Source organism: Natrix helvetica (genome assembly GCF_964273705.1).
Source record: "Natrix helvetica genome assembly, chromosome: 7".
NCBI classification, from domain to species: Eukaryota; Metazoa; Chordata; class Lepidosauria; order Squamata; family Natricidae; genus Natrix; species Natrix helvetica.
Genome location: NC_138558.1, coordinates 49,240,957 through 49,267,573, shown reverse-complemented (window position 1 = coordinate 49,267,573; position 26,617 = coordinate 49,240,957). Strand labels below are relative to the sequence as shown.

The 26,617-nt window shown below is 37.3% G+C and overlaps 1 protein-coding gene across 3 annotated transcripts in view; it reads left to right on the top strand.

The window, feature by feature from the left end:
• The first annotated feature begins 4,561 nt into the window (after positions 1-4,561).
• Positions 4,562-26,617, top strand: part of WDR17 (WD repeat domain 17) — a 71,247-nt gene continuing 49,191 nt past the window's right edge. For all 3 annotated transcript variants that reach the window (XR_014175967.1, XM_081960127.1, XM_081960126.1), the window contains exons 1-6: positions 4,562-4,753; positions 17,449-17,577; positions 18,494-18,677; positions 19,681-19,911; positions 23,176-23,427; positions 23,967-24,089. Coding sequence is in view for 2 of the 3 variants with exons in the window: in XM_081960127.1 (XP_081816253.1) it covers positions 17,455-17,577; positions 18,494-18,677; positions 19,681-19,911; positions 23,176-23,427; positions 23,967-24,089 (913 nt within the window). In the remaining variant the exon portion in view is untranslated. The remainder of the gene's footprint in view (positions 4,754-17,448; positions 17,578-18,493; positions 18,678-19,680; positions 19,912-23,175; positions 23,428-23,966; positions 24,090-26,617) is intronic.

Below are 26,617 nucleotides of genomic sequence, written 5' to 3'. Positions count from 1 at the left end.
CAATTTATAATAATATGATTTTCTTGTTTATTTTTGTGATCTGAGTCTTCTTGCTATTGCCCCATCTCCCTCCACTGGCAGAGCTCTGGCCCCTCCCGTGTCCTGCGTGTCCGTTGTAGTGTCTGGTGGTTTCTCTAGGAGTGTTTTATTTTTTTCCATAAAGGCCTGCGCCTCTATGGGTGAATTGATTCTGATTCTTGTCTCCTCCCAGAATATCAGCATACCTTCAGGCATCAACCATCTAAACCACACCCCTTTCTGGTATAATTTATTCGCTAATTGCGAATATTTTTTTCTTTTTTCTCTAATCTTCTTAGGGATCTGCTTCAGAATGGTTATCTCCATATCATGATATGTCAATGCTTGCCCCCTTTGTACACCCAGAATTTCATCTCTTGTGCTTTTTCTAAGGAATTTAATGTGAACCTCCCTGGGTACATTGTGTGTTCTAGCATAAGCTGAGTTCACTCTATAAACCAGGTCTATATCCCACCCCATCTGTTGTTTTTCTTTGTGTGTGTAGTCAGCCAGAATGTTTGTCATGATGTCCCTTATATTTTCCCCATCTTCTTCTATAACATTTTGAAATCTAAGATAATAGGACATTCTCTCAAATTCTAATTTCATCTGTTGGATGTCAAGATCTTTGTTCCCTTTCTGCACAGCTTCCACCCCCCCCTCACCTCCTCCACCCCCCCTTCCACAAGATCCAGTCTCTGTGAGTTCTTATAAATTTGGGCTTGATTTTCTTTAATTTCATCTTTCATTTCCCTTAGCTGTTTCTTGATTTCCTCCTGGCCCTGTAAAATTTGTTGAAGCATTTGTTGAAAGTCCATCTCTATAGTCTTAGGTTGCATCAGTTCTGTTATCTTTGACTGTGTGGCTGGACTGGATGTTACAGATGTTGGAGCAGACGTGGCAAAGCCAGGTTTCCCAGGAGGTGGTCTTTTGGATGCCATCCTTTATAACATTAGAAGTTCAGTCCATATATAAGATAAACAGTTAGAAAAGAAGGGTAGCCAGGTGAGGTCCGGGAGCAGAAGAACCAGGCAGAAGAGAATCTCTCTAATAAGTCTGGCAATAGATGAAAGGTTTCCCCTAGAAAGTTCAAAAAATACCAATCCACAAGAGATTCCTCTGGGAGACACGGAGACAAAGACCGGAAGCCTGAATTTTAAAGGTGGAGTCAGGTTTCACAATTCATAAAGACAACGGAAGTGTGCCATCTTGCCCTGCCAGTTTTGGGCACAGAGGCATAACAAAGTTTTAAAAAAGTTCCAAAAGTCCACAAATCACAATAGAAAATAAAATTAAGTTGAAAAGAAAATCATCTCAGCCTGGGTGAGGCTTCATTCGTTGGCTCTCCCCCCTCCTCCTTCCCCGGGGGCTGAGAGCAAAATTATTCCTCGCCGCTTGTCCAAGGGGGGGGGAAACCCCCCTCCCTCCAGCCGCGCCTCCAGAATACTCCGAAAGTTATTTTAAAGTTATTTTATAACTAATTCTTCGTGCAAAATAGGGCATGAAGAGAGAAGCAACCTCACCGCACCGCAGCTGCTTCCTTCAATTGCTTCATTATCCAGACGGCTTTAGCGAGGCGCGAGGCGCAGAAACGCAAGGCGCCCTCCGATCTAGCTCCCCGGTGCCTTGGGCGCGCGAGAGACCTCCCGCCGGCCGCCGCCGCTGCAGGAGCTCCCCGCGATGCCGCCCCTCCGGCAGGACCCCTCTGAGGGGTGTCCTGTGCCCCCCAAGGAGTGGGGAAGCCCACCGGAGAGCCGGAGCGGGCAAAGAGCTGCCCGTCGCCGCTGCCGCCGGAACCGGAACTCGAGTATGCCTGTTCTTCTTGACCTGAGCTAAATAACTAGAGCTGTGTTCTTAGTATAGCTTAGTATAGTTATACTTTGCTTGCAACTGTAAATTGTTTTTCTTAAAGGCAAATTACAAATGAATAAATATAAACACATTTCATCAAGAAATAATGCCATATAGCCGAAACGACTATTAAACGTTCTAAATTAAAATTCACAATCCATTTTTTAAATTTAGTTTCAAGGCTGCACTTGCAAATGAGATAACCGGATAAACTGAGTTAAACCAAACAGGAATATCTTGGCTTAGCATATTGTGTAAATCTTATTTTAGTGTATCTTCTTTTTAGATTTAACGCTTTTCATTTACATTATCCTTTTAGGATGCTCAAGCATGTGCCTGCTCTGGACTTATTCTACAAAATTCAATACCAGTGAAGAGTATCTAACAACATTTCCTATAATCATTATGGGACATGCACTTTTATATAAGCTATATGAAATGATATTTATTTATGACAGATTCCTGTAAGGCAGGGGTGTCAAATTCATATCGTCATGGCGGCATCACATGACATATCATGCCTTCCCACCCACTTTTGCTGGCATGGGTATGGGTGTGGCCAGTGTGTGCCATATCCGCCCATGGGCGGTGAGTTTGACAGCCATGTTGTAAGGAATTCAGCATAATATATATCAAGATTCTGCCTATCCTTTAATACTCTCAACAACAACTAGCTTGAGATATAATAATTTAGTTCCCTCAACCGATAAAACTATAAGATGTTTAACTATACTTTGTTAAACAATCTAGTTGGCTGGATTTGTTCAAAACAACCACCTATAAATCATGTTCTACTAACTCAATGCTGAGTTCACACAATTTTTAAACTAAAGGCAGATAAGCTGTATTAAAGTCACATGTTATGTGAATTAGGCTAGCAGCCAATCTTTAGATGCTTAGTGATGTTGGTAGTCAAGTGGAATTTGAGCATAGTCCTCCCTAATCCCAGTCTGATTATACTAACTCAATGTTTCCTCAACGTTTTATAATTGTGGATAACTAAAGATTCAGAAAAGGTGGGGATTATCCAAATCAATAATATTCCCCCTTTGTCTATCTATATCTTTAACAGTGATTTGTTAATGAAAATATATTTAAATAGAACTCTGAGAGAATTAAAGGATTAAAAGCCTAGTTTAGTCTCATTTTTTATTATTCATTATTTTACTTCCTATTCATGTTTTTTTCTTTATGAATTACTTGTGCACTTGGGACTCATGGTTAGTAACCACACGCCTGTCAGTTTTCTGAGATTTAATGCTCACGTTGCTACTTTTGTTATCCCTTGACTTTTGAACAATGCATATAGGGAAACCATCTGATTGTCAAGACCCCTGGGAAATGAGGCAGCTTTCACTAATTGATTGTCAGTACACATGGATAGAGGTAAGGTCAGAGACAACTCTCAGACTGTCACCAGCTTTGGTACACCTAGGGAGAAAAGGCTGAGATAGTGTGCTGCCATGGCCATGAATGCAAGGACCAGGCCATCTAGGAACCCCAATAAATTATTATTATTATTTATTATTTATTGGATTTGTCAACCGCTCCCTCTCCCCAAGGGGACTCGGGGCGGTGTACAGACAGAATAAAAACATTATAAAAAACATTATATACAACAATTACAAAACCCCATAAAAAACAAATTAAACACAAGTCTGTACAATAATGCAAAGATTAATTAATGATTAAAACAAAATTAAAATACCCCCAAATTTAAAATAACTGGCCAGGAAAGTCAAGGGATTAGATCATGATTGCGATTGGGTCAGGCCAGCTAATTGGAACAGGTGGGTCTTGAGTTCCTTACGGAAGGAGTGGAGATCAGTAATGATTCTAATGTCAGGGGGGAGGTCGTTCCAGATGGTCGGGCCCATCACAGAGAAGGCCCTACTCCTGGGCGTCACCCGCTGACATTGTTTGGCGGACGGCACCTGGAGGAGTCCCTCTCTGTGAGAGCGAATTGGTCGCAGGGATGTATGGGGTAGGATGCGATCCCGCAAATAACTAGGTCCTGAGCCATGGAGCGCTTTAAAGGTGAGAATCAACACCTTGAAACGCACCACACATCTTAGCAGGCTAAAGTCCGATTGGCTAATTCGTGATTTAGTGTCCTATAAAAATATAATCCACCACTGAAAATAATTGCTATCGTAGCTCAATGGGTGAATTAATCCCTCACAGCATCTACCCGACTTGGCTTTTCTTGTGATTAAGAAGGATCAGACCTAGTTATTACTCGGATGAGCAAATAGCTGGAAAGCTGTTTGGGCTACAAACTAAAACAGTCTCAGAAAGCAGTCAGACAAACTGCATCTGGATCGTGCACTAAAGCGTCACGATCTATTCACATAGGAACCAAGCGTGATTGGGAGGATTCTTATTATAACTAACTCCCAGCAGGTGCACCTTTCTTTCCCCAACAATGATTTTTCAAAAGAAAGGCAAGGCCTATGAAAACCGCGCAAACTGATGTTCCCCGGAGCCCAAAACATTAAATCCAGAACCTCCGATACAACGCGCGGCTACCCTTAAGATCATCTTCCTTTCCGTTACTTGGGCGCTTTATTCCCACGCCCCGCCTCTGATGTCCATCAAGATGATGTCACCAGCCTCCTCCCCGGTGAGAAGAAGCCGACAAGCTGCTAGGTAGAGAGGCGGGCTCAGAGCGTTGCCGGGGAAACGAGATAAGTTCTGTGCGACAGCTGCCTGCCCTTGGCAGGCCGCTTTTCTTCTTCGCGTGCAGGTTGAACCGGGATCCCCGGCGGGGCTGCCAATGCCTCCCTTCGGGCAGGTGGGAGCAGACCGGGAGTAGAAACAGATCCACGGCGAGAAGAGGGAGATCCAGGTGCAGGAGAAAAGCGGAAAGAAGCAGCCATTGGAGGTACCCAGAAAAGCTGGGGAGGGAGAGCGTATTTGGTTGCCCTTCTGCTGGTTCCTCTGATCTGGAACCCAACTTGAGTGGTGAAGTCTTACTATCAATCATACTGGAGTTAGGAACTCCCTCATACATATCAGGGAAAGGCACAGTGAAAGCATTTCATCAACAAGGGTTTACAACTTTTAGTGGAGTAGGGAGATTTAAAATATGTATCATGTAATGGTGCTGGTGCAAAGATTTCTGTCAATGGATTTTGTCTGGTGGTATTATCATCCCTTAGTATTTTGGAGTATGCCAGGTTTGAAAAGGGATAAGAATGCATCTTTTTGACATGGACTGTACACCGCCCCGAGTCCCTTTGGGAGAGGGGGCGGTCTAGAAGTGCTAATTAAATTAAATTAAATTAAATCTAAGATTTTTGTTGCATTAGTAAGAAGAGAAGTGTTGTGCTCAAAGGCTTAGCATACTTGAAGAGAACATGAAGTTGTTGGGGCGTTATGTCAAGAAAATAGGAATCTCAGAATAAATGAATTGTAGAATGTGTATTGATGGTCTGTCAGATGTAGGTTTTAATTTATAAAATACTTTTCACAGTATAACCTCTTTAAGATTGATTAAAATTACTTGTATGCTGCTTACTACTCTAGTAACAAAATAACACTATAAAAGGTTGTGTCCTGGGTATCAATAGCATTAATAGTAACACTAAACAGATACTACCATTACTTAAGATGCCACAACTAAAAGGAAAAGTCTTAATACTATACCTCATTATAATGTGTACATTTGTGTTAGTGCCTTTTAGTCGATATGGATTCCTGGTGACAACTCGGACTGGTCCATGCAGTTTTCATGGCAAGATTTTTAGAAATTGTTTGCCATCATCATCTTAGTAGGGCTGAGAATGACTGATTCAAGGACTCTCAACTGGCTTCCTGGAGAAGAAAGGACAAGAATTTGCATTCTGTAGCCTGGTGCCTTGAACACCATATATCAAACTATTTCTCAACATTATAATTAGACACATTTAAAAATATGTTAAAGGAAATGTAAAAAAATGCCATGTTATAAACAGTATGTGAAATAACATTTTTTTAATTATTACTAAGTGATGAAACTTGCTCTGTTTTAAATGCAAACTGTCTTTGCATGGAGATCAAGATTTGTACATATTTTTTTCTTGCAAAAGAAAAATAATGGATAAGAAGTTGTTTTCTGTTGGGAGTTACTGATTATTTCTACCTGTCTTGTTTTGGCAATGTGCTAGTTAAGTATCAAGTTATTTTTTTTTAATTGACAAAAATGTCTAGCTGCATTTCAATTGAAGGCTGAGGATAGTTTAGAAAGTGGCATTAGCTACTAATTGTCTACTGAACCAGGCTGTTTTGTTTATGATGTGTAAGATCTAAACAATTTGGAACTAGTATATATTGTATGATGATTTAAGATAATTGTTTTAATTTTTAATTGTGTATGTCAAAAACTACAAAGTGCCATTTTGCAGTTGCTTGGGTACAATTTTGGTGGCTTCTTTTCTGGGGTGATAGGCAACTGCAGGCAGAAAAGGAGGCAATGAATAAAATATACATCAAAAGATCAAATTGCAAACTTGATTACTGAAGAATTTGTGTGAAATATTACAACTCAGATATGAAAGGACAGTTTGTGTGTTTTGGCATTTTGGTGATCAGAATGAGGCATATATCTAGAATATTCTCTCCTTTAAAGTTTATTAAGTGCCTAATGATAAGTATTTTAGGTACTGCTGTATACTTATGTCTTCACTACATAGTAGTTCCCCAAATAGCAAATGTGCCAAAATTGTAGTTCTTATTTCTGAATGCTAATCTTCCTGCTAAATAATATTAGCCCGATTCCAGTCTTACAAAATATAACTACTTGATGGAGGAAAAACTATCCTAAATTAGGCTACCTTCTGCCTCATTATAAGAAGAAAAAATCCCCCGGGGCAGAAAACTTGGCATATAAGCAACATTTACACAAAATGTACTAGCCAATTTTGTGAGTTAGCTATCCAAAATCACATCCCAATCATACTTATTTGTTTTTCATTACAACCTTAGTTTCATTCAAGCAAAGGACATTCTGATAGGAATAGGGATGCTTTATTGTGGCTTTTGAAGCATGTGTTCTTTTTCATTTTTGGATTTGTTTAAGTTTCCTTTTCTTAATATTAATTTGCATGAGGTTTTGCACTGTAACAAGTCCTGAAGCAATGTAAACATTCTGAATTAGAAAAATTACATGACTGAAAATATTATTTGGAAATTTTATTCCATTGAAAGTTCAAACTTGTGAATTCCTAAGATTTAATTCAACAAATTTGAGGAACACTAATTGGAAAGATTAGTCTAGAGTCGGGAACCACTAGCACATATGTGTGAGGGAAACCTTTACCTTAATTGGAAATAAATCACAGGCATATATCATTTGTTAGTTTTATATAGAGCTAATAGTCTTTAACTTTCGTGTATAGGCTGCTAAAACTGTTATGACGGTATTAGCTGCTTGCTCTATATGTTCAAAAGCTGATTATAGATGATTAAGCTCTAAAATAACTTTCTACAGCCTATCTGCGGAAATATTGAACTTCAGTTTTTAAAAGGCATAATCTAAAATGCTTGTGATTTGAAGACTTATAATTTATGTATATGATTTAGGAGAAAAAAATCAGTTATGATATGGGTAAGTTTGAGCTGGGAAATTGCTTTCTTTTCATCTTGCCTGTTGGTATCATTGGGATCTCTGGTCATGTAGAGCAGAGATACAAAACATGGGATTCTGAGTTAAATGTTCTCAGAGTCTACAATTTAAATTTGCTCAGACTATGGTAGTGATTCTTTAAAAAGAAGTAAGCTATGTAGAGCAAGGGTTTCAAACTGGCGGCCCGTGGGCTGGATGCTTCATGCGCAGGTCATGCCCACCCTCGTTCCTCAAAGGCAAAAATTATCGCAATACATCACATGACACATTTGGCACCCATGATTTAGAGCAAACTAAACAAAAGTTGTGATAGAATATTATATACTTAAAATATCAATACATGTATAATTTGCTTACAAGTTCAGTTGTTTATGCGGAGATCCTAAGAGTTTTTTTTAGGAAGTAATTTCAGGAAAGTTCAAAAGTTAGAGGTCTAGTGTTTTTCAACGCTTGGAAACATTTCAATGCTTCATTCCTTAGCAATGTTTTTAGCCCAAATTTGTATTTAAGTTGGAACAAATCACTGAGTATCAGGAATGAACAAGAACAAACTTATTTACAAAGGTGGTTTTTTTTCTGAAGTTTAAACTTATAGCTTCAAGTGTTTTCCCTTAAAACTGAGTTAGAGGGGAAGCAGACTTCCACTAAGGATAGCCCAATTCAAGGAGAACCCATTGTAATCCAATCTGTCACCATTCTGAAGACAAAGTGATCAAACCCAAAATGACAGATTGTATTCTCCTTCCTTGATCTGACAAAAAGCAGAAGCTGTGGCTATGCTTTTATGAACTGCTGAAAACAGTTTTAATATACTATATTAAAAATATACACACTACTTTGCAATACTCACTAAAACATTAGGTGGTTTCAATGGTTCGTTGGATCAAGGAAAAAGAACATTGTCCACCATTTTGAGTAGGATCACTTTGCTGGCTATCCATCCACCATTTTGAGTATTTATAACAGGTCAGTTGTCTGTCATTTTGTAAAAGGCAGCCCCATTTATACCCCAGGTTCTCTTGAAGTTGAACATTCTTAACCTGGGGACTGCCTGCTCCTTTTTCTGACTACCTTAATGTCTTTTCTATAATGCAAGGAAATTTATGCTGCACCAGATCCACTGTTCCATTTTTCTGGTCTAGCCTACAGCAATTAGTTTAAGTGAGTGTGAAATAGAAGTGCATACTAGCTTTGAACGTGGAAAGAACCACTCCTATATTTTAAAATTATGCAGGTCAGGAGATGTAACAGAGTTTATCATTTCTACTCTCGAATCTATTTCCTAAATCCTTCATATCTGTAGTTTGCTTTCCTCTACTAATTCTCTTTCAACCAGGAAAGAGTTTTTCATATTTGGAATAGGAAACTGGAGCCAGCTTCTTATAGTGGGTTAAATTTTCAAAAAGAAACTTCACAAAGCCTGATACTGTGGTATAGTTTCATGTAATGAGCTAAACGTTTCTGCTATGTTCTAGGTAACCTCTTATTTAGTTTTAAAGCTGATTGTATCTGCAAGAAATTGAGCCCTTGGGAAAAAATGTTCTTATTTTTTGCAGTTCTAATTTTGCAAGCCTCATGGAAAAATTCATTTCAGAGACCAATTTAAGTGGAAAATTAGAGTTCTATAGCATCAATAGTATATTTCCTAGCTACCATTTTAGTAATTTTTATGGACAGTCTATTTCATATGTTTTGTGGGTTTCTGAGTGCTATGGAAGTAATTGTATCCATATTTCAACTAAATAAGATTTTAGTATACTGATTTCAATATAGTAGACACTGCATGAGATAAAAGAAGTGCTGCTATTGAAGCCACAGTATTGTCCAATTTTAAAGCTGGCCAGCCGGGTTCATTGGGACTTGACTGGCGTGTATACTCACGCTTACTTGGAAGTCGATCCATTGGGCTCAAAGGGACAAACATGGGTGGCACTTTATACCATATAAACCAAGTACTGTATTGTTATTTATAATTTAGTTCTCATATTCTAGTTTAAATGCTATATCTTGATATTTATATTATTTATATTTCTTAAAGATCTAGCTTGAGGCTTGTATAAAGCAGTTGATTTCACAGAACAGAGGAGTTATTTCTGTGCAGTGTCAGTACATTTTCACACAGAAACCATGTTGCATTAGCGTAATTCAAGTGCTTGGTAACGTAGTCAACATCTTTATTTTTACTATGGCTTGGATGACTTGTATTTCACATTGGTTTGATGAAGAAGATTGGTATGAAGAACAACAAAGAGTAAGGTGTTTTCTTCTTTTTTTCAATTGCTTTGCCTTTGGTCTCACTGCAGCTTTTTTGTTCTATTGTGTGTTCTGGGCACAATCTGCGTTTTGCAATGCAGTCCCATGATTGGATCAGAAATATTTGAGAACTGAAACCAGATCATTGTTTTGTTTTGTTTTTCATTGCAGTAGGGTACAAACCTGGGGAAATAGTTAAGAAATGGTTGTATTTTCTGTGGTTATATATCCTTAAGAATATTGTATATTTTTAAAATGCTTGTTTTATTTAGATCGATGAAATGACACATAATAGCTAAGAAGTAAATAAGAACAGTTAACAGCTTAATAGATATTAAGCTTGTTTACAGAATTTTACTGATAGTATTCTGAAGACTGCTGTATTCTTTAACAGTATTTTACTATAAGAAATAGTGTTGCTATGGCAATCTTTGTACAAAGGAAAACATTTAAAAGATAATGTACACTTTCATTTTATTATATTAAGTGATATTATCATTTTTATGAGTTTAAAATACGGTAAATCTTATCAGATACTAAAGAGAAATTTGCATTTTGGTGCACTGGGGCATGTGTGATCGTGAGTTGCATATAATACTGCACACATTGCTGAAAGGTGTGTCTGAAGCCTCTTCTGTTAGTAACCTACCTCATATCTGTGGGTATGTATGTTGAACAAAATAAAAGCAGAAGTACTAGGGAACAATTTAGTAAATAATTGATTTTAGGGAAAAATGCTTACCTTCTACTCATTAATGTTTTCATTAATTCTCTTCCTAGCATCTTTTCTTTGGAGAGCTTATGGAAGCTTTATCGAGATACTCCTGCTATCTTTCATTGAAATAGTGATGAAAGGGTTAGTTAACCTCAACAAGGCGGTATCATTATTTGATTTCAGTTCACTATCTGAGCAACTGAATTAATCAGATGGAGATATGAACAGGCAGAAAATATTCAGATTTTCTTCTCATTATAAACAATGTAATATATTCATCTGCTTCTATGTGCTGTGAACATAAATGGACATCACTCACTAAGGAATGGATGCCTAAACTTTCTTTATAATACTACAAAGCTTTTTAATGTTGAATTTATATTTACAGACAAAGAAATAAGGGAGACTAGTATAGATCTATTTCAAGCTATTTAACTCTCATCAGCTAGTCATACCCTTCTGGGAAAGGCAAAAATGGAAGCAGTATCCTCCATCCCATATTTGGGTAGACCAGGTTGCCCTGATAGACTGGTCTCCGGGCAGGGGGGAAGCTTTTTAATGTTGTTTGTCTTTTGATGCTCTTACGTTAAAAATGTCATTTTTACTCAGATGATGAACTATTTTGTGAGACATGCAGAAATGTCTGTATAATATTTTTGACATGCCCCATATTTAGTTCCTAAATTAAAATTGTTTTTATGTGCTATTAATTGGCTACAGGTTCTTAGATCCATTTTTGTTTTTCACTCTCCTCTGCTCACGTGTTTTCCCTTTGAGGTAACCCAGACAAGATGCACAAACTATGAGTACCTTTATTTTAAGGTTACAGTAACTGAATCTTGAAAGTCTGAAAGAACTTCTCTTCTCCTTTGCCTTTATTTTCCAAAGAACTAGGAAGGGTCCCTTCTTTGACACTTTCTCCATTCCCATTCCTGAGTCATCTCTTTTCAGACAATTGTCTAGGCTGTGGTCTTTATCCTAATTCACAAGGTTATTCTCACAGCCCATTACACACACACACACACACACACACACACACACACACCCATCCCGACTGTCCCTTTCTGGGCAGAAGGAATGATTGTAAGAACCAAAATAAAGAATAGCTATTAAGCTATGTATCTAACAGTATTTATCAAATGATGTAGACATTCATTCACAGAGTTAACAGGGATTGGCTGACCTATGCATTGTACCTTTCTGCAACTGTCTCTAATTTCTCACATTGTCTGGTCATCGGTTTCTATCCTTTACTGCTTCAATACCAACTTTTAAGTCTGAAACAAATTTATAGATTTAGAAGGGTATAAGATGGGCATTCTGTTCATCCTTTTTCTAAAACTCAGCAGTATTAGAATTAGAGTTAGAATTCTTCATTAGCCAAGTGTTATTGGACACAGAAGGAACGTGTCTCCAGTGCATAAGCTCTCAAGGTACATGCAAGCAATTGATAAATCATGATCATAATGATAAAATATAACACTCAGTGACAGTCATAGGATACTGAATAAACAACCAACATAAATCATACTAGGATACTAAATAAAACAATTAATATAAATTGTAAGATACAAGCAACAAAGTCATAATCATAAGAAGATAAGGAAATAGGTAATAGGAAAGATGAGAAGGATAATAGTAATGCAGCCCTACTAGGTAGTTTGACAGTGTTGTGGGAATTAGTTGTTTAGCTGAGTGATGGTATGGGGGGAAAACTGTTCTTTTGTCTAGTTGTTTTGGAGTACAATGCCTATAGCAGTGATGGCTAACCTTTTTGTCATCGTGTGCCGAAAGCGTCTGTGTGCGCACAACCATTTATGCAATGCAGCACATCCCCATGTGCCCCGTGACTCCCCCTGCATGCACCCCCCACATGTGCATGCAACCCCCGCCACCCGCACATGCATGCACATCTCCCACACATGCGCACACATCTCCCACATGTGTCCCACGCATGCACAGCAGAGACCTAAAAAACTAGCTGGCTGGTGGGAGGCACACACACATGTGCAGTGGAGCTGAGCTGGGGTGATGGCTCTCAGGCTCGCAGAGAGGACTCTGCATGCCACCTATTGCATGCATGCCATAGGTTCACCATCACAGGCCTATAGCATGATCTTGAGGGAAGAAGTTGAAACAGTTTATGTCCGGGATGCGATGGATCTGTAGATATTTTCAGCCCTCATTCTGACTCATTGAGTATACAAGTCCTCAATGTAAGGCAGGCTGGTAACGATGTTTTTTTCTGCAGTTCTAACTATCTGTTGAAGTCTATGTCTTGTTTGGTTGCAGTGCCAAATCAGACAGTTATAGAGAGATGCAAATGACAGATTCAATAATTTCTTTGTAGAACTGTATCAGCAGCTGGGTAGCCTGAGTTGGTGCAAGAAGAACATTCTTTGTTTTTGATGACATTTTGATGTTAGGTGTCCATTTTAAGTCTTGAGATATTATATAGATAGAACCTATAAACCTGAAGGTCTCTACTGTTGATACTGTGTTGTCTAGTATTGCAAGAGGTGGTAGAATACAGTTTTGAGTGTGTTCAGTTCAAGATTGTTCTGGACCCACCACAAGGCTAACTGTTCAACTTCCTGTCTGTATGCAGATTTAACATTATTTTGAATGAGATCAATGACTGTTGTATCTGCAAACTTCAGTACTTTAACAGAGGGATCCCTTTAGATGCAGTCCTTGGTATATAGAGAGAAGAGAAGTGGCAGAGTGTTAATTGTACAGGTATCTGGTATGATTTTTCAGCCTGCTTCTTCCTGTCTGTTAGAAAGCTTATCATCCACTTACAAGTGTGGTCAGGCATGGCTAACTGAATTAGTTTAGTTAGAAGAATATCTGGAATAATGATATTGAATGCTCAGCTGAAAAGGAGCCTTGCATAGGTCCATGGAGATTCAATATTTGCTAGGTATGAGTTGTGTAAGTTTCACTTACACTACATTAAAATAAAATTTTGTTGTTTGGAGGTACAATTCAAGATTATTGTTATTAATAATAAAAAATATAGAATTTAAATGGCTTGGATCCTGATTAATTTTAAGAACATCTCTCCCATATAGTTTAAATGGCTTGGATCCCATATAATTTTAAGAACATCCCTCCCAGGAGACACAATGTGTCTGTTGTCTATTATGAACCAGGGGAGGGGGGGAATCATGCTTTCTTTATTGGAAGATGAATAATTTGAGTCTGGAACAAGCTTTCTCTATGGTGGTTGCCACTAGCAAATACTCACATAATAAGTTAAATATTGATCTTCTTTCAAATGGCCTATCCTGTATTTTACTGTTCTGCTGTTATTGCTTAATTCAGATAATGCCATCATATTATTTCCTATTTAGGGTAGTAAATGAATTTTGCATTCTTTTGTCTTGGAACACCTAGTATCGTGATGGCGAACCTATGACACGCGTGCCACAGGTGGCATGTGGAGCCATATTTGCTGGAACACTAGCCATCAGCTCCGGTGCGCATGTGCACACCAGCCAGTGGATTTGCGGCCTTCCAGAGGGCCAGGGGAGGCCATTTTCTCCCTCCCCAGGCTTCAGAAAAGCCTCCGGAGACAGAGGAAGGCAAAAAATAGGCTCAACAGGCCAACTGGAAGTTCGTTCCCAAACTTCCGGTTGACTTGCTGGGCCATTTTTTTGCCCTCCCCAGACTTCAGGAAAGCCTCCGGAGGCTGTGGAAGGTGAAAAACAGCTGTTGGGGCTGTTTTTCGCCCTCCCCAGCCTCTGGAGGATTTCCTGAAGCCTGGGGAAGGCGAAAACTGCCTTCCTGGAGGTCCTCCGGAAGCCAGAAATGGATCATTTCCAAACTTCCGGTTGGCCCCTTGGGGCCGTTTTTCACCCTCCCCAGCCTCTAGAGGCTTTCTGAAGCTTGGGGAGGGCAAAAAACAGCCCCAATGGGCCAACCGGAAGTTTGGAAATGATCCATTTCCAGCTTCCGGAGGGCCAAGGGAGGCTGTTTTCACCCTCTCCAGGCTTCAGGAAAGCCTCAGAGCCTGGGGAGGGGTCGTGCATGCATGCGCGCATGGGGGGGTTGTCACACATGCATGTGCAGGTGGGCGGGGAGATGGAATTGGTGTGGGTATGCGTGTGCGTGCTATAGCGTGCACGTGCACAATTTTGGCACGCCATAAGAAAAAGGTTTGCCATCACTAACCTAGTAGATAAAAGGAAAATGGGAAGGCTTAGCATGGACTTTCATTATGGAAGAAAGAGGGGAAAATAGGATCCCTTTCCATATCACATCACAACCAACATAAGAGGATGGCGTATCTACTAACTGGGTAATTTGTAAACCTGTCCTTAGGGAAGGAATATAAAGAAGTCTCACGGTGCTTGACTTTTAGACTGAAGCACTGATTCTTTGTTAGGATGCAGCACTCTTAATTTAACAGGAATCTATCCAGCTTGGAAGATGAGAACTTTACTATAGTTCTGTTTAAGTTACTTTTGTTTTAATCCTTTGGGTCAAGTGTGTTGTACTGTAGTCTTAAAATGTTTTCTTCATTGTGGTTATTCTAACTTTAATAAGTTGGCTACGTTTAACAATCTACACACACATCATATATATCTATGCGCACATACACAAACACACAATAGTATACGTTGTGCAGAAATAATAACTATATTCTGAAGATTATTCACATTAAAAATATCCAGAGTAGTACTCTTAATGAACTAACAACAGCTTATAACAGCAAATCAACAGTTAATATAAGTTTGTATTCTTTCCCTTTGAGGCACAGCAGGCATTCTTACTAATGCTAATGCAATGGTGGTATATGAAGTTAAAGTGTATTTTGGAAATAAAGTAAAAATTGTCATTTTATAAAAGCACACATGCTTATTGAAAAGGTATGTCAGAGAACCAGTAATTACCAGGCTATTGATATTGCTTGCCTTCACAACACGTGCATTTTCCTTTAACATCTTCTTTAATGTCAGCATTATTACAATTTATGCTAGAATTAATATCTTCAACAAGTAAGGTGCTTTTATTTTATAGTCAAACTGTGATAGCATAGCTGGAATCTGCAGAGTTTTAGAAAGGAAGTGGAAATCCTTAAATGGCTTACATAAAACTCTTTAGAAGGTAGGAGTAATTTAGTCAATTAGCAATAAAATTTCATCATTCCAATTCATTTTATAAAAATATAATATCTACATAAGAAATTTGAAATAACTGTTGCAGTTTTATTACTTTTCTTCATTTGAGAACTTAACATACTACTATTACTAATGCTACCTATATTGTTTCTCCCCCCCCCCCTTTTTCATTTTTATTTTCTTGGTATAAAAATGTCCTTTTATCAGTTTTGTCTTTTATGTGTTATGAGTATAGCAAAATACTTTCTTATTAATATATGCAATTCTTTACTTGAAATTTCTCTGAACTTCAAGCCAAAAGTGGCCTTTATATTTTTATTTAATGTTAAGTGACCAAATCTAATAATGGATAAAATGAACTCAATGCAGATAAGTAGTATGTAAAAGTTCATATGGATGTATATTCTGTTCTTACTTAGCAGCTGCTAAAATTTCCTATGAAAGGGCTAATTACCTTTGCTTATGATTAGCATTGAGTTCTCCAGTGTTTTAATAAACACAGTGTTCTTTTTTTTTTTTTTTTGCAAAAATAACAATTTTAATCGTGTACTTTCTACCTTATCTCTCTTATCTGCATCTTGGGTTGTATTCAAATATAAGAATGCTGCAAGTATTAACATACGAAAGCAGGTTTTTCCTTTGCAGCTACAGAACTGAAAGCTAGCTGAATTACTTTGGTTTTTACAAATATTTTGGGGAAAAGGGTATATAAGTATGGAGAAAAATTTTGACAGCTACATCATACGGAAGGTGGTGCTTCCCCGGAATCCTACATCTCCCTCTTATTTTATATATATCAAAATATCATTATTACATACATATTAGCAGTTTAGATTTACCTCAAATTCTTTAACATCTTCAATCATACTTTATATCACTTCTAGCCTTTTCATTGTATTAACAATTGCAATACACTTTTAATTCATTTCTGTGACCTGAGTCTTTGCAGTGTTCTTGCGTGCATATGTAAGGATTGATAGAAATTGATAGGACATTCACTTTTCAGTTTAAGTGTAATAAAAAAACCTCAATGAAATGATTTTTTTAAATATCATGGGTGTCAAAGCAAAGATGTACCTTTTGTATGAGCAGCTATATTGGTGGAATGCATTTGTACAGTGATTATCCCTGTTGTATTCAAAAGTTAGTCTTTAATTTGCCATTTCTGCGTTCCCTCTAAGGCTTGATAATCATGAACATATATAGAACTTGATATGATATTGTCTATGCATACAATTTTCTTAGATCTCAAATCGGATTTATAGAAAATGAGTAACTGAAGTATTTGTCTTGGAGTCATTTCCTGAAAATCCTTTTTTTTAAAAAATATATTTTTATTATTTTTACATTTAAAACAATGCAATACCGCCGAGTCGGAGTGATCATACATTCACATTATGTACAGCTAGTTTCAACCATTAACAGTTAATCTACTTAATGCATTGTCTGTCCTTCTGTCAAATCACAATATATACATTTGTTCCAGTCTTGTCATCTTGTCTTATACCAATCATAAAATCTGTTCCATACTTCAAAATATTCTGATTCCCCTTTATTTTTAAGTTCAAGAGTGAGCCTATCTGCTTCTGCACAAGCCAACACTTTTCTGATTATATCTAGCTCTGATGGTGTATTTTCTTTTTTCCAATACAGTGCATAGGTTATGCGCGCTGCAGTTAGTATATGTATAATTAAATAAAGTGTATCTTTCTTAAACCCCTCCGGTATTATGCCTAGGAGAAAAGTTTCTGGTTTAAACATAATTTGTTCTCTTTTGTTTCCTGAAAATCCTTGTTTAATGCTTTCCAAATGTAAGTTTTACAGTTTTCAGTGGGATTTACTCCAGACTTGTTTATTAGATTTCTCTTTTTATTTTTTAGGCAAAAATGGCACAGGTTAAACAAGTGGGTCTACTAGCAGCTGGCTGTCAACCATGGAATAAAGATGTATGTGCTGCTAGTGGGGATAGATTTGCCTATTGTGCAACCCTGGCTATTTATATATATCAGGTGAGAAATATTTTAGATTTTCTTTTTTCCTTTTCTTTTCTTGCTGGTATATGAATATTTATTTATTTTATATTTGTTTAAAAAAATAACTTTTTTAAAATTATCAACTATCCTTGCTTATTTTAGTAATTTTTTCAATCCATATTATTTCTGTAGAAAATATAATAATAAACAATACCAATTTAAAATGCATCACATTTTAGTAAGCTCTCCTGAACCACGTGACTGGTTCTGAAGAATGAATGTGAAACCTAAAATATGTGAACTAAAAGGGACCTGTTCCTTTCTATGTCTGTAATCTATATGGCTCAGGACCAGGGGTAGGCTGCTGGGGGTTCGCACGGGTTTGGGCGATCCTCTAGCTAGGATTCTACCCAGTTCAGCGAACCCCCAAATGCCACCCCTGGCTGGCCACAACCACCCCACTCTTCCCATCCCGCCCCACCCCTCCGAGGAATCTCCATGCACCAGGTAAGTGCAGGGCCCGTGTGGAGGCTTAGGGAGGGGGGGAACAGAGGTTCCAAAAGTCCGGAAACATGCCTGTTTCTGGCCTCTGGAGCCCGGGGAAAACAGTTTTTGCCCTCCCGGAAGCTCAAGGAAAGTCTCCGGAGCCTGGAGAGGGCGAAAAACACTCCCACTCTGTGGTGCAGGAGGCTGACTAGGCCATGCCCACCATGGCTACGCCCACCCAGAAACGGGACAGCGAACTCATTGCTGCAATTTTTGAAGCCCACCCCTGCTCAGGACCACACTTTGAGTCTCTGAACAGATATTCCAGAAAGTGCCGAGAAAATAGAGAAAGGAATATTTTCCCAGCAAAATAGATACTGTGATATTTAATTTTAATATAGCAAGATAAATATTTTATTTAAAAAATATGTAATCATTCTTTTTTTATTTATTTTTTAAATTTTAGTTGGATCATCAATATAATGAATTCAAGTTATGGGCAATTATGTCTGAACACAAGAAGACCATCACAGCTATTGCTTGGTGTCCCCATAACCAGGATCTGTTTGCAAGTGCAAGTGCTGAAAACCTAGTAATAATTTGGAATGTAACTGAACAAAAAATTGCTGCAAAATTACACAATACAAAAGGTATAATATAAATCAAATGTTAACATTTATTTGCAGCAAAAGCAGTCTTGTACAATACACCATGGTTTTAATGCAAGGTTAACTCTTCTGATTTAAAGAAATTTGATTCAGCAAAAGAGAATCAAAAAAGGAATGAGAGAGCTTGACTGTTTTTCCCCCCAGTAGTTCACTGAGGAGGAGATACAGATGGCAGTTAGAAGTCAAGTAATTTATCTCTTAGCAAAAGCTAGGCTTGATCAGTCTGCATACGTAAAAAAGACATTCTATAAACAGACTGCATCTTTTGCATGCAACTTCCATTCAAAATAATATATTTAAGACCCTATCACTGCCCTGCTAATATAGTATTATTATTGTATGATAAAAAAACAAGTGTCCCTCTTTTTCCCCCTGTGCTGATAGTCATGTTTATTTTTGCTAGGATAATGCCAAATAAAACTATTATGTTTTCCATTACATGGTACAATATAATGTTTTATTTTATTACTCTGCTCTAGAAATATTCAACTATAATTGATTCCTGATTCTGAACTTTTTCGTGTATTTTCTTACAATATGATTTGGCAGTAAAGTATAGATCTTTCCTTTGCCAGTCTACTTAGAGTATCTGTCTTGCATCCAACTCCTATAGAATTGTTATTTAAAGTTTAAGTAATGAAAACATCTTTTTTTAATCTTTTCAAAATGTAAATATCTTCAAAACATAAATCTTGGAACTCTCAAGTTAAGCTACATCTCAGAATTTATAGCAAAGCAGAAAATAATTGTGAACTGGCATTTATTTAAAATCATAGACCTAATTTTCTTTGTGTTTTATTTAATGAAGCTGGCATGTTTTGACATTGAAAAGATTGTTATCTTTAATTCTCTAAGAGAAGTTACTATTTAGCTGTGTGAAAGTGAGGGTGCTTGGTTTTGGAAAAGAAGTACATTAAATTGGATTTTTAGTTAAATTCAGTGGAGATTTGGAAGTATATTTATTGAGTATCTTTTTATATTTCAGATATCCCTGCGTCTCTTAGTTGGTGCTGGAACGTAGGTGATGCTGTTGCATTTGCCTCCCATAGAGGTCCATTGTATATTTGGACATTTGCAGGGCCACAGAATGGTGTAATGGTACATAATGAAGCTCATAGTTTTATGTCAGATATTTGTCTGTTTAGATGGCATCCAAAGAAAAAAGGAAAGGTAGTGTTTGGTCATACTGATGGAAGTCTTTCTCTGTTTCAGCCAGGTAAGAAACTTTATGCCAAGACAAGAGTCAATGCATCTTCTGATTAAAACAAAGAAAACTCTTATTATGAGATAATGTATTAAATGGTTTCCTTTTTTCAAATTTTATTCCCTTCACTCAAAACCCCAATGCCATGCATCCTTGCAGTCATTTCAGATTCAGATTAAGAAGTCCCCAGATTTCAATAGATTTCACAAAATATAGAATGCTAGTACCATATATGCTTACTGTCAACATAAAATATATACAAATAAAATGTACAAATACAAATTAATTAATTGGCTGTTGATAGTGACAGTGATGATGTTGTGTGGTGTTGGAGAAGATTCTTGTGAGTCCCTTGGACTGCAAAGAGATTGAATTGGTCAATCCTAAAAGAAATCAATCCCGACTGTCCTGTGGAAGGACAGATACTGAAGCTGAAGCGCAAATACTTTGGCCACCAATGAGAAGAAAGGGCTCATTGGAAAAGACCCCAATGTTGGAAAAGATTGAAGGCAAAATGAGAAAGGGATGGCAAAGATTGAGATGATTAGATAGGGTGATCAACATAGTGCTCTTGATTTTAGACAGACTCGGGAAACAATGGAGGATGGGGGGGCCTGGTGTTTTATGGTCTGTAGGGTTGCAAAGTTGGACAATTTAGTGACTGAGCAGCAGCAACAACTGACAATGAAGCAAGAGAGCTAGTTTGGTATAGTGATTAAGGCACCAGGTTAGAATGCTAATCTTGCCTTAAGCACAAAGCCAGCTGGGTGCCCTGGTTCAGTGATTGTCTCTCAGCCATAGAAAGAAGGCATGATCAACAATATCTGAAAATCTTGCCAAGAAAACTGCAATGTCTAATCCAGAAAGTTGTTAGAGGCCAACATTGACTCAAAGGCACACGTGCATAAAAACATAAAACCCACTTGACAAGGAACTTAAATTCACCTCATATGATCATTTGAGTTGTGTGATTTCGTATTATGCATTAGAATGATTTAAAGAGCCGCAGGGGCACAGTCGTTAGAGTGCAGTACTTCTGCTGATCACCGACTGCCAGCAGTTTGGCAGATCAAATCACACCAGGCTCAAGGTTGACTCACCCTTCTATCCTTCTGAGGTCAATAAAACGAGGACCCAAATTGTTGGGACCAATATGCTGACTCTGTAAATCACTTAGGGAGGGCTGTAAAGCACTATGAAGTAGTATATAAGTGTTATTGCTATTGCTAAAAATAGTGCATATGATAACCTATATTCCATAACAACTTAATTTTAACTACCATATTTTCAGAATATAAGATGCAAAAAAGAGGGTGAAAATCTGGGTGCGTCTTATACACTGAATACAGAATTTTTGCCTACTGAAACCCCACTCCCTTTGCAAAATTTGTCATGCAGAGGCTTTGGGAGGCTTGCAAAGTGCTCCTGGGGGCTAGGGAGGACAAAAACGAGCAAAAAATGGGCTGTTTTTAGTCGTTTCTGCCCCCCCAGCCCCCGGGAGCATTCTACAAGCCTCCCAAAGCCTCTGCATGCCCTTTCCCCCCCAAAAATGGGCTGTTTTTTGTCGTTTTTGTCCCTCCCCCATCCCCAAGAGCACTCTACAAGCTTCCCAAAGCTCTGCATACCTTTGTGTTTGTGTGTGTGTGTGTGTGTGTGTGCAAAAAACGAGGCATGCAGAGGGTTTGGGAGGCCTACAGAGTGCAAAAATTTTTTTAAAAAAATTACCTCTTCAAAAACATGGTGTGTCTTATAGTCCGAAAAATATGGCATTTTCTCAGGCAACATTTTTTCTTTACTTATGTCAATATCTTTCAGCACTCTGAAATTGAGGAATGCCAACTAAAATCATCTGAATCTATTTGTTCTCATTCAGTTCAAAATGTATGCTTTTCTATATTTAAGTTCTTACATATAATCTTTTTATAACATAATTTTGATTTAATGTATTTTATTTATTTAAAACTTTTATTTAGCCACCCATCTTATAACCAACTTCGCTTGCTTCTAATCTAAATGTACAACATGGAAAACCACATCAAAACTATAAAACTATAAAATGTATTAAAACATTAAAATAGAGATGTGTGATCATATTTTTCTTTATTATTAAAGATAATCTTTTTAGATATAAAAAGGGAATAACTAGATTTGATAGGAAAAGTCACATATCCAAAGAGCCCTGCATAATTTGGAATCATGTTATGTTAAAAACAGAGTTATAGAAGATAGAAATGTAAATTATTTTGATACTACAATTTCAGGATTCAATTTCTAAATTGTTGTAATGAAGATTTGTAGGCAATGAAGCATCTGTTTAAGCATGATAGTCTCTTGAAGAGGAGAGGATTGCACATGAAAGTACCTGCTTCTTCCATTAACATTTGTGTACATATTGTATTGGGGATAGGAATTCCCCACGTGTAGCAGGAAGAATACATTGCAAATATATAGTAAAATAAAATGAACACATAAATAAATAGAAAAAAAATCATTCAAATCTAACATGCTGCTGCAGAATTGTATGTGTTAATGTGAGTCTAAGTGAGAGATAAACTTCATTTTTACTTAAGTAAGTAAAAATGAAGTGAATGTACTTTCTCATTATGAACCCAGCATTACCAAGTATTATTTTGTCAATTCGAAATTAAAAAAAAGACCTCCAAACCCTGTCATTGCTATAGTTTGTGCTCGAGTCATTACTAAACAATTAACAGATTCAAGAATGTCTTTTAATTATTAGTATTTAACATTTTATTCAACATCTTTACTTTATTTTAACTAATTAGACCTCTATAGCAACTACCAATAACTGAGGCATCCAAGAAATAAAGGACAGTAAGTTATTTTTGAAATACAAGTAGACTAACGTCCCCAATTGAGCCCAAAATTTTTGTTGCTAAGTGAGTTGTTAGGTGATTACATGACCCAGGACACTGACCATCCTAAATATGACTCATTGTAGCTGCTGAATGTTGATCACACAACCATGGAGATGCTGCAATCATCATGTAAAACATGGTAATTAGTCACTTTTTTCAGTGCCATTGTAACTATTGTAAGTTGACGAGTACCTTTACTAAGTGTTCTATATTTTCAGCATGGAAGTTCATAATATTTACTTGACTAATATTCTGTCAGGACATGATTTGGAGGAGAAACCAATTCAGCATATAATTAGTTTACATATTTATATTTCAAATATTTGCAAGTATAACCATTGGAACACAGTGATTTCTATAAATGGATAAATTGCATATTTTTATTTTATTTTTCAAGGTTGTAAGCATCAGAAACATGTTCTGAGGCCAGAATCACTTGAAGGGACAGATGAGGAAGATCCTATTTCTGCTCTGGAATGGGACCCTCTGTCAACAGATTATCTTCTTGTTGCAAATTTGCATAATGGAATCCGACTTGTCGATTCAGAATCTTTCTCCTGTATCACGTCCTTTAGTCTTCCTAGTGCAGCAGCATCTGTGCAATGCTTAGCTTGGGTCCCTAGTGCACCTGGAATGTTTATCACTGGAGGTAAAAAAAATATTTATATTATAGTAACATAGTAAGCAGGCACACAACAGACTTGTTTAAGTCAAGATTCAGTTAGGTTTAGTTTGTACCAAATTATCAAACTAATTGCATAATTAGTTATGTAAAGGCAAGGATAAAACTAATGTTTTAAAACAGTAATGATAGTTTTCCAACATCATTATCACTTCCTTCAGAAAGAAAGAAAGTTTTGCTTTCGTCTTTTTATCTTATCCTTAATCCAACTTTAGAAAACACAATCTGATGGGTTCAGAATGTTGGATAAGACATTGGCATTAAGTGGACAATATGTAAATTGGGAGAGAACTTGCATTAGCAAGTTAATATTAATATTAGCAGGTTAAATAATTAATATTAAATAACACTGAGAGCAGAATTTTCCTACCATATTTTAATCCCTATTTCTGAAGTTCTGCTTAATGCTAATTAAAAATTCAATTAGATTTTGACTGTTGTTTTTAATTATTGCATTATGTATTATTTGATTAAAATTAAGTTAATCTTTTTTTAAAAAAATATAGATTCTCAGGTTGGTGTTTTGCGTGTCTGGAATGTATCACGAACAACACCAATAGATAATTTTAAGTTGAAGAAAACAGGTTTCCATGGCCTACATGTGCTTAATTCTCCTCCAAAGAAGGCTAGTAAGTATACATATATGTTTTTTTTTTAATTTGGACATATTTGTGTAAAGCTGTGTGCCAGATCAATGAACCTAACATTTAGCTCATAAGTGATTCTGTATGGCAACAAAATATGGACCAATTAATTTGTGATAGTTCTTGTGAAACAGCCAGGACTTGCACATAAAGCAGTTCCTAGAGACATTTAAAGGCATTATATATGTTCCTCTTGTAATGTATCAGGGAGATCATTAAAAATTAAATTTCTTATTACAGATGAGACATCCAAACTAAATAAAATGTCATCAAATGTAGAGAACACAGTTACAAAATAGAACGTTTAAAATAGAATAAGTCATATTGAGATAAATAATGTTGCACTAATTTACTATATCAATACCAATACTGTATGTGAGTTTTACAAATTGCAAAAACAGATTTTGCAGTGGTGACAGTTACCTTTGAATCCTTATCTGCCAATAAAAAATGGAACATAAAATTTTTCAGTCTATCCTGAAAATGGGGTTAGAAGAATTGCTAATAGGTATGTCTAAATGAAAATTGTAGTATGACAGAATATTAGTACAGTCTGTATTGCGGCCTTAAGAATTGCAGAGCCTTTCTGTGTGTACTATTTTATGAAATGTTTCACTCAGCTTTGCTGTTTGTACAACATTAAACTATAATGTTAGAAAGCTATTGAACATAACATATCAAGATGCTTTCGGATAGTAATAACATTTATTGATCTCTGTGTACAGCATCATACGTTTTGCTCCATCTTGTCTCTGAAAGTTCTACCACACAAAAGAAAAAACAATGTTGCTTTGTTGTCCTTGTATTCCCACTTGCAATCCAATGACAGGTTATTTCGGGCAGCCAAAATCTTAGGGAGCTCCGCAGGTCCCAGAAACAAGACCAAGAACACATGCAAAATTATCAACAACATATTCAAAGGTATAAAATTCACAAGCAAAGAAAACAACAACAACCCACAATCCTACCTGGATATCCTCATTATCAGAGACAGCAATGGCAAACTAGAAACCCAAGGTTATCATTAAACCACATCAGGGGTGGGTTTCAGCTGGCGGTTTTTTTGTGCACGTGCTGGATGTGCGCTGCGAGCACATGCACAATTCAGTGGAAATTGAAAACTAAAAAAAAAAGATGGTGGTGACAACGGCAACCGGGGAACCAGTTCAGAAGGGTGGCCAGCCTGGGTTGCTGCTGGTCTGTGAACCAGACCAGCATACCATTACCGGTTTGGCCCAAACTGGGCTTAACCGATAGGAACCCACCTCTGATACACATCAACCAGTGCCCCACTACCAAAGTAACAATGCAATGTTCCACAAGAGGAGCTGGGTAAAAACACCATTCAACTGAGCACAAACCCACTGCAGCCACCTTGACCATCAGGAAGAGTAAACAGATCATTTATACAACAAAATGGATATTCACAAAACTTCATCAAAAAGTGCCTCAGCTCTCAACTCAGTATAGCACAATCAACACACGTTGTGAAAACAATAACACTGCCATACATCAAAAATATCTCAGAAACCATCAACAGACTATTACAACCACATGGCATCAGCTTAGCACACAAACCAACTATAACCCTCAAAAAAATCCTAAGTAAACCAAAAGATATAGCAGCCCCAGAAGAGTCATCTACAACTTACAGTGTAAAGACTACAACAGCCAGTACATAGGACAAATAGGCAGAAGACAAATAGAAAACCAACTAGCAGTCAGAAGACATGATTAAAACTCTTTAATTTCACAAGATATGGACAGGCTTAATCATGGTTTCAACTGGGAAACTGTGGTCATCCTAGACCAAGTCCAAAAAAGGCTACAGAATTCCTGGGATCCTGGCATTCTGATAAATTGGTCATCAGCAGGCACATAGATACACAGGTGAAACTCGAAAAATTTGAATATCGTGCAAAAGTTCATTTATTTCAGTAATGCAACTTAAAAGATGAAACTAATATATGAGATAGACTCATTGCATGAGATAGTTCAAGCTGTGATTTGTCATAATTGTTATGATTATGGCTTACAGCTCATCAAATCCCCAAATCCACAGAAAATTAGAATATTACCTGCAATCAATAAAACAAGGATTGTACATAGAACAATATTGGACCTCTGAAAAGTATAAGCATGCATATGTACTCAGTACTTGGTTTGGGCCCCTTTTGCAGCAATTACTGCCTCAATGCGGTGTGGCATGGAAACTATCAACCTGTGGCACTTCTTAGGTGTTATGGAAGACCAGGATGCTTCAATAGTGGCCTTCAGCTCTTCTGCATTGTTCGGTCTCATGTCTCTCATCTTTCTCTTGGTGATGCCCCATAGATTCTCTATGGCGTTCAGGTCAGGCGACTTTGCTGGCCAATCAAGCACCGTAATCACACAGTTATTGAACCAGGTTTTGGTGCTTTTGGCAGTGTGGGCAGGTGCCAAGTCCTGCTGGAAAATGAAGTCAGCATCCCCATAAAGCTTGTCTGCGGAAGGAAGTATGAAGTGCTCCAAAA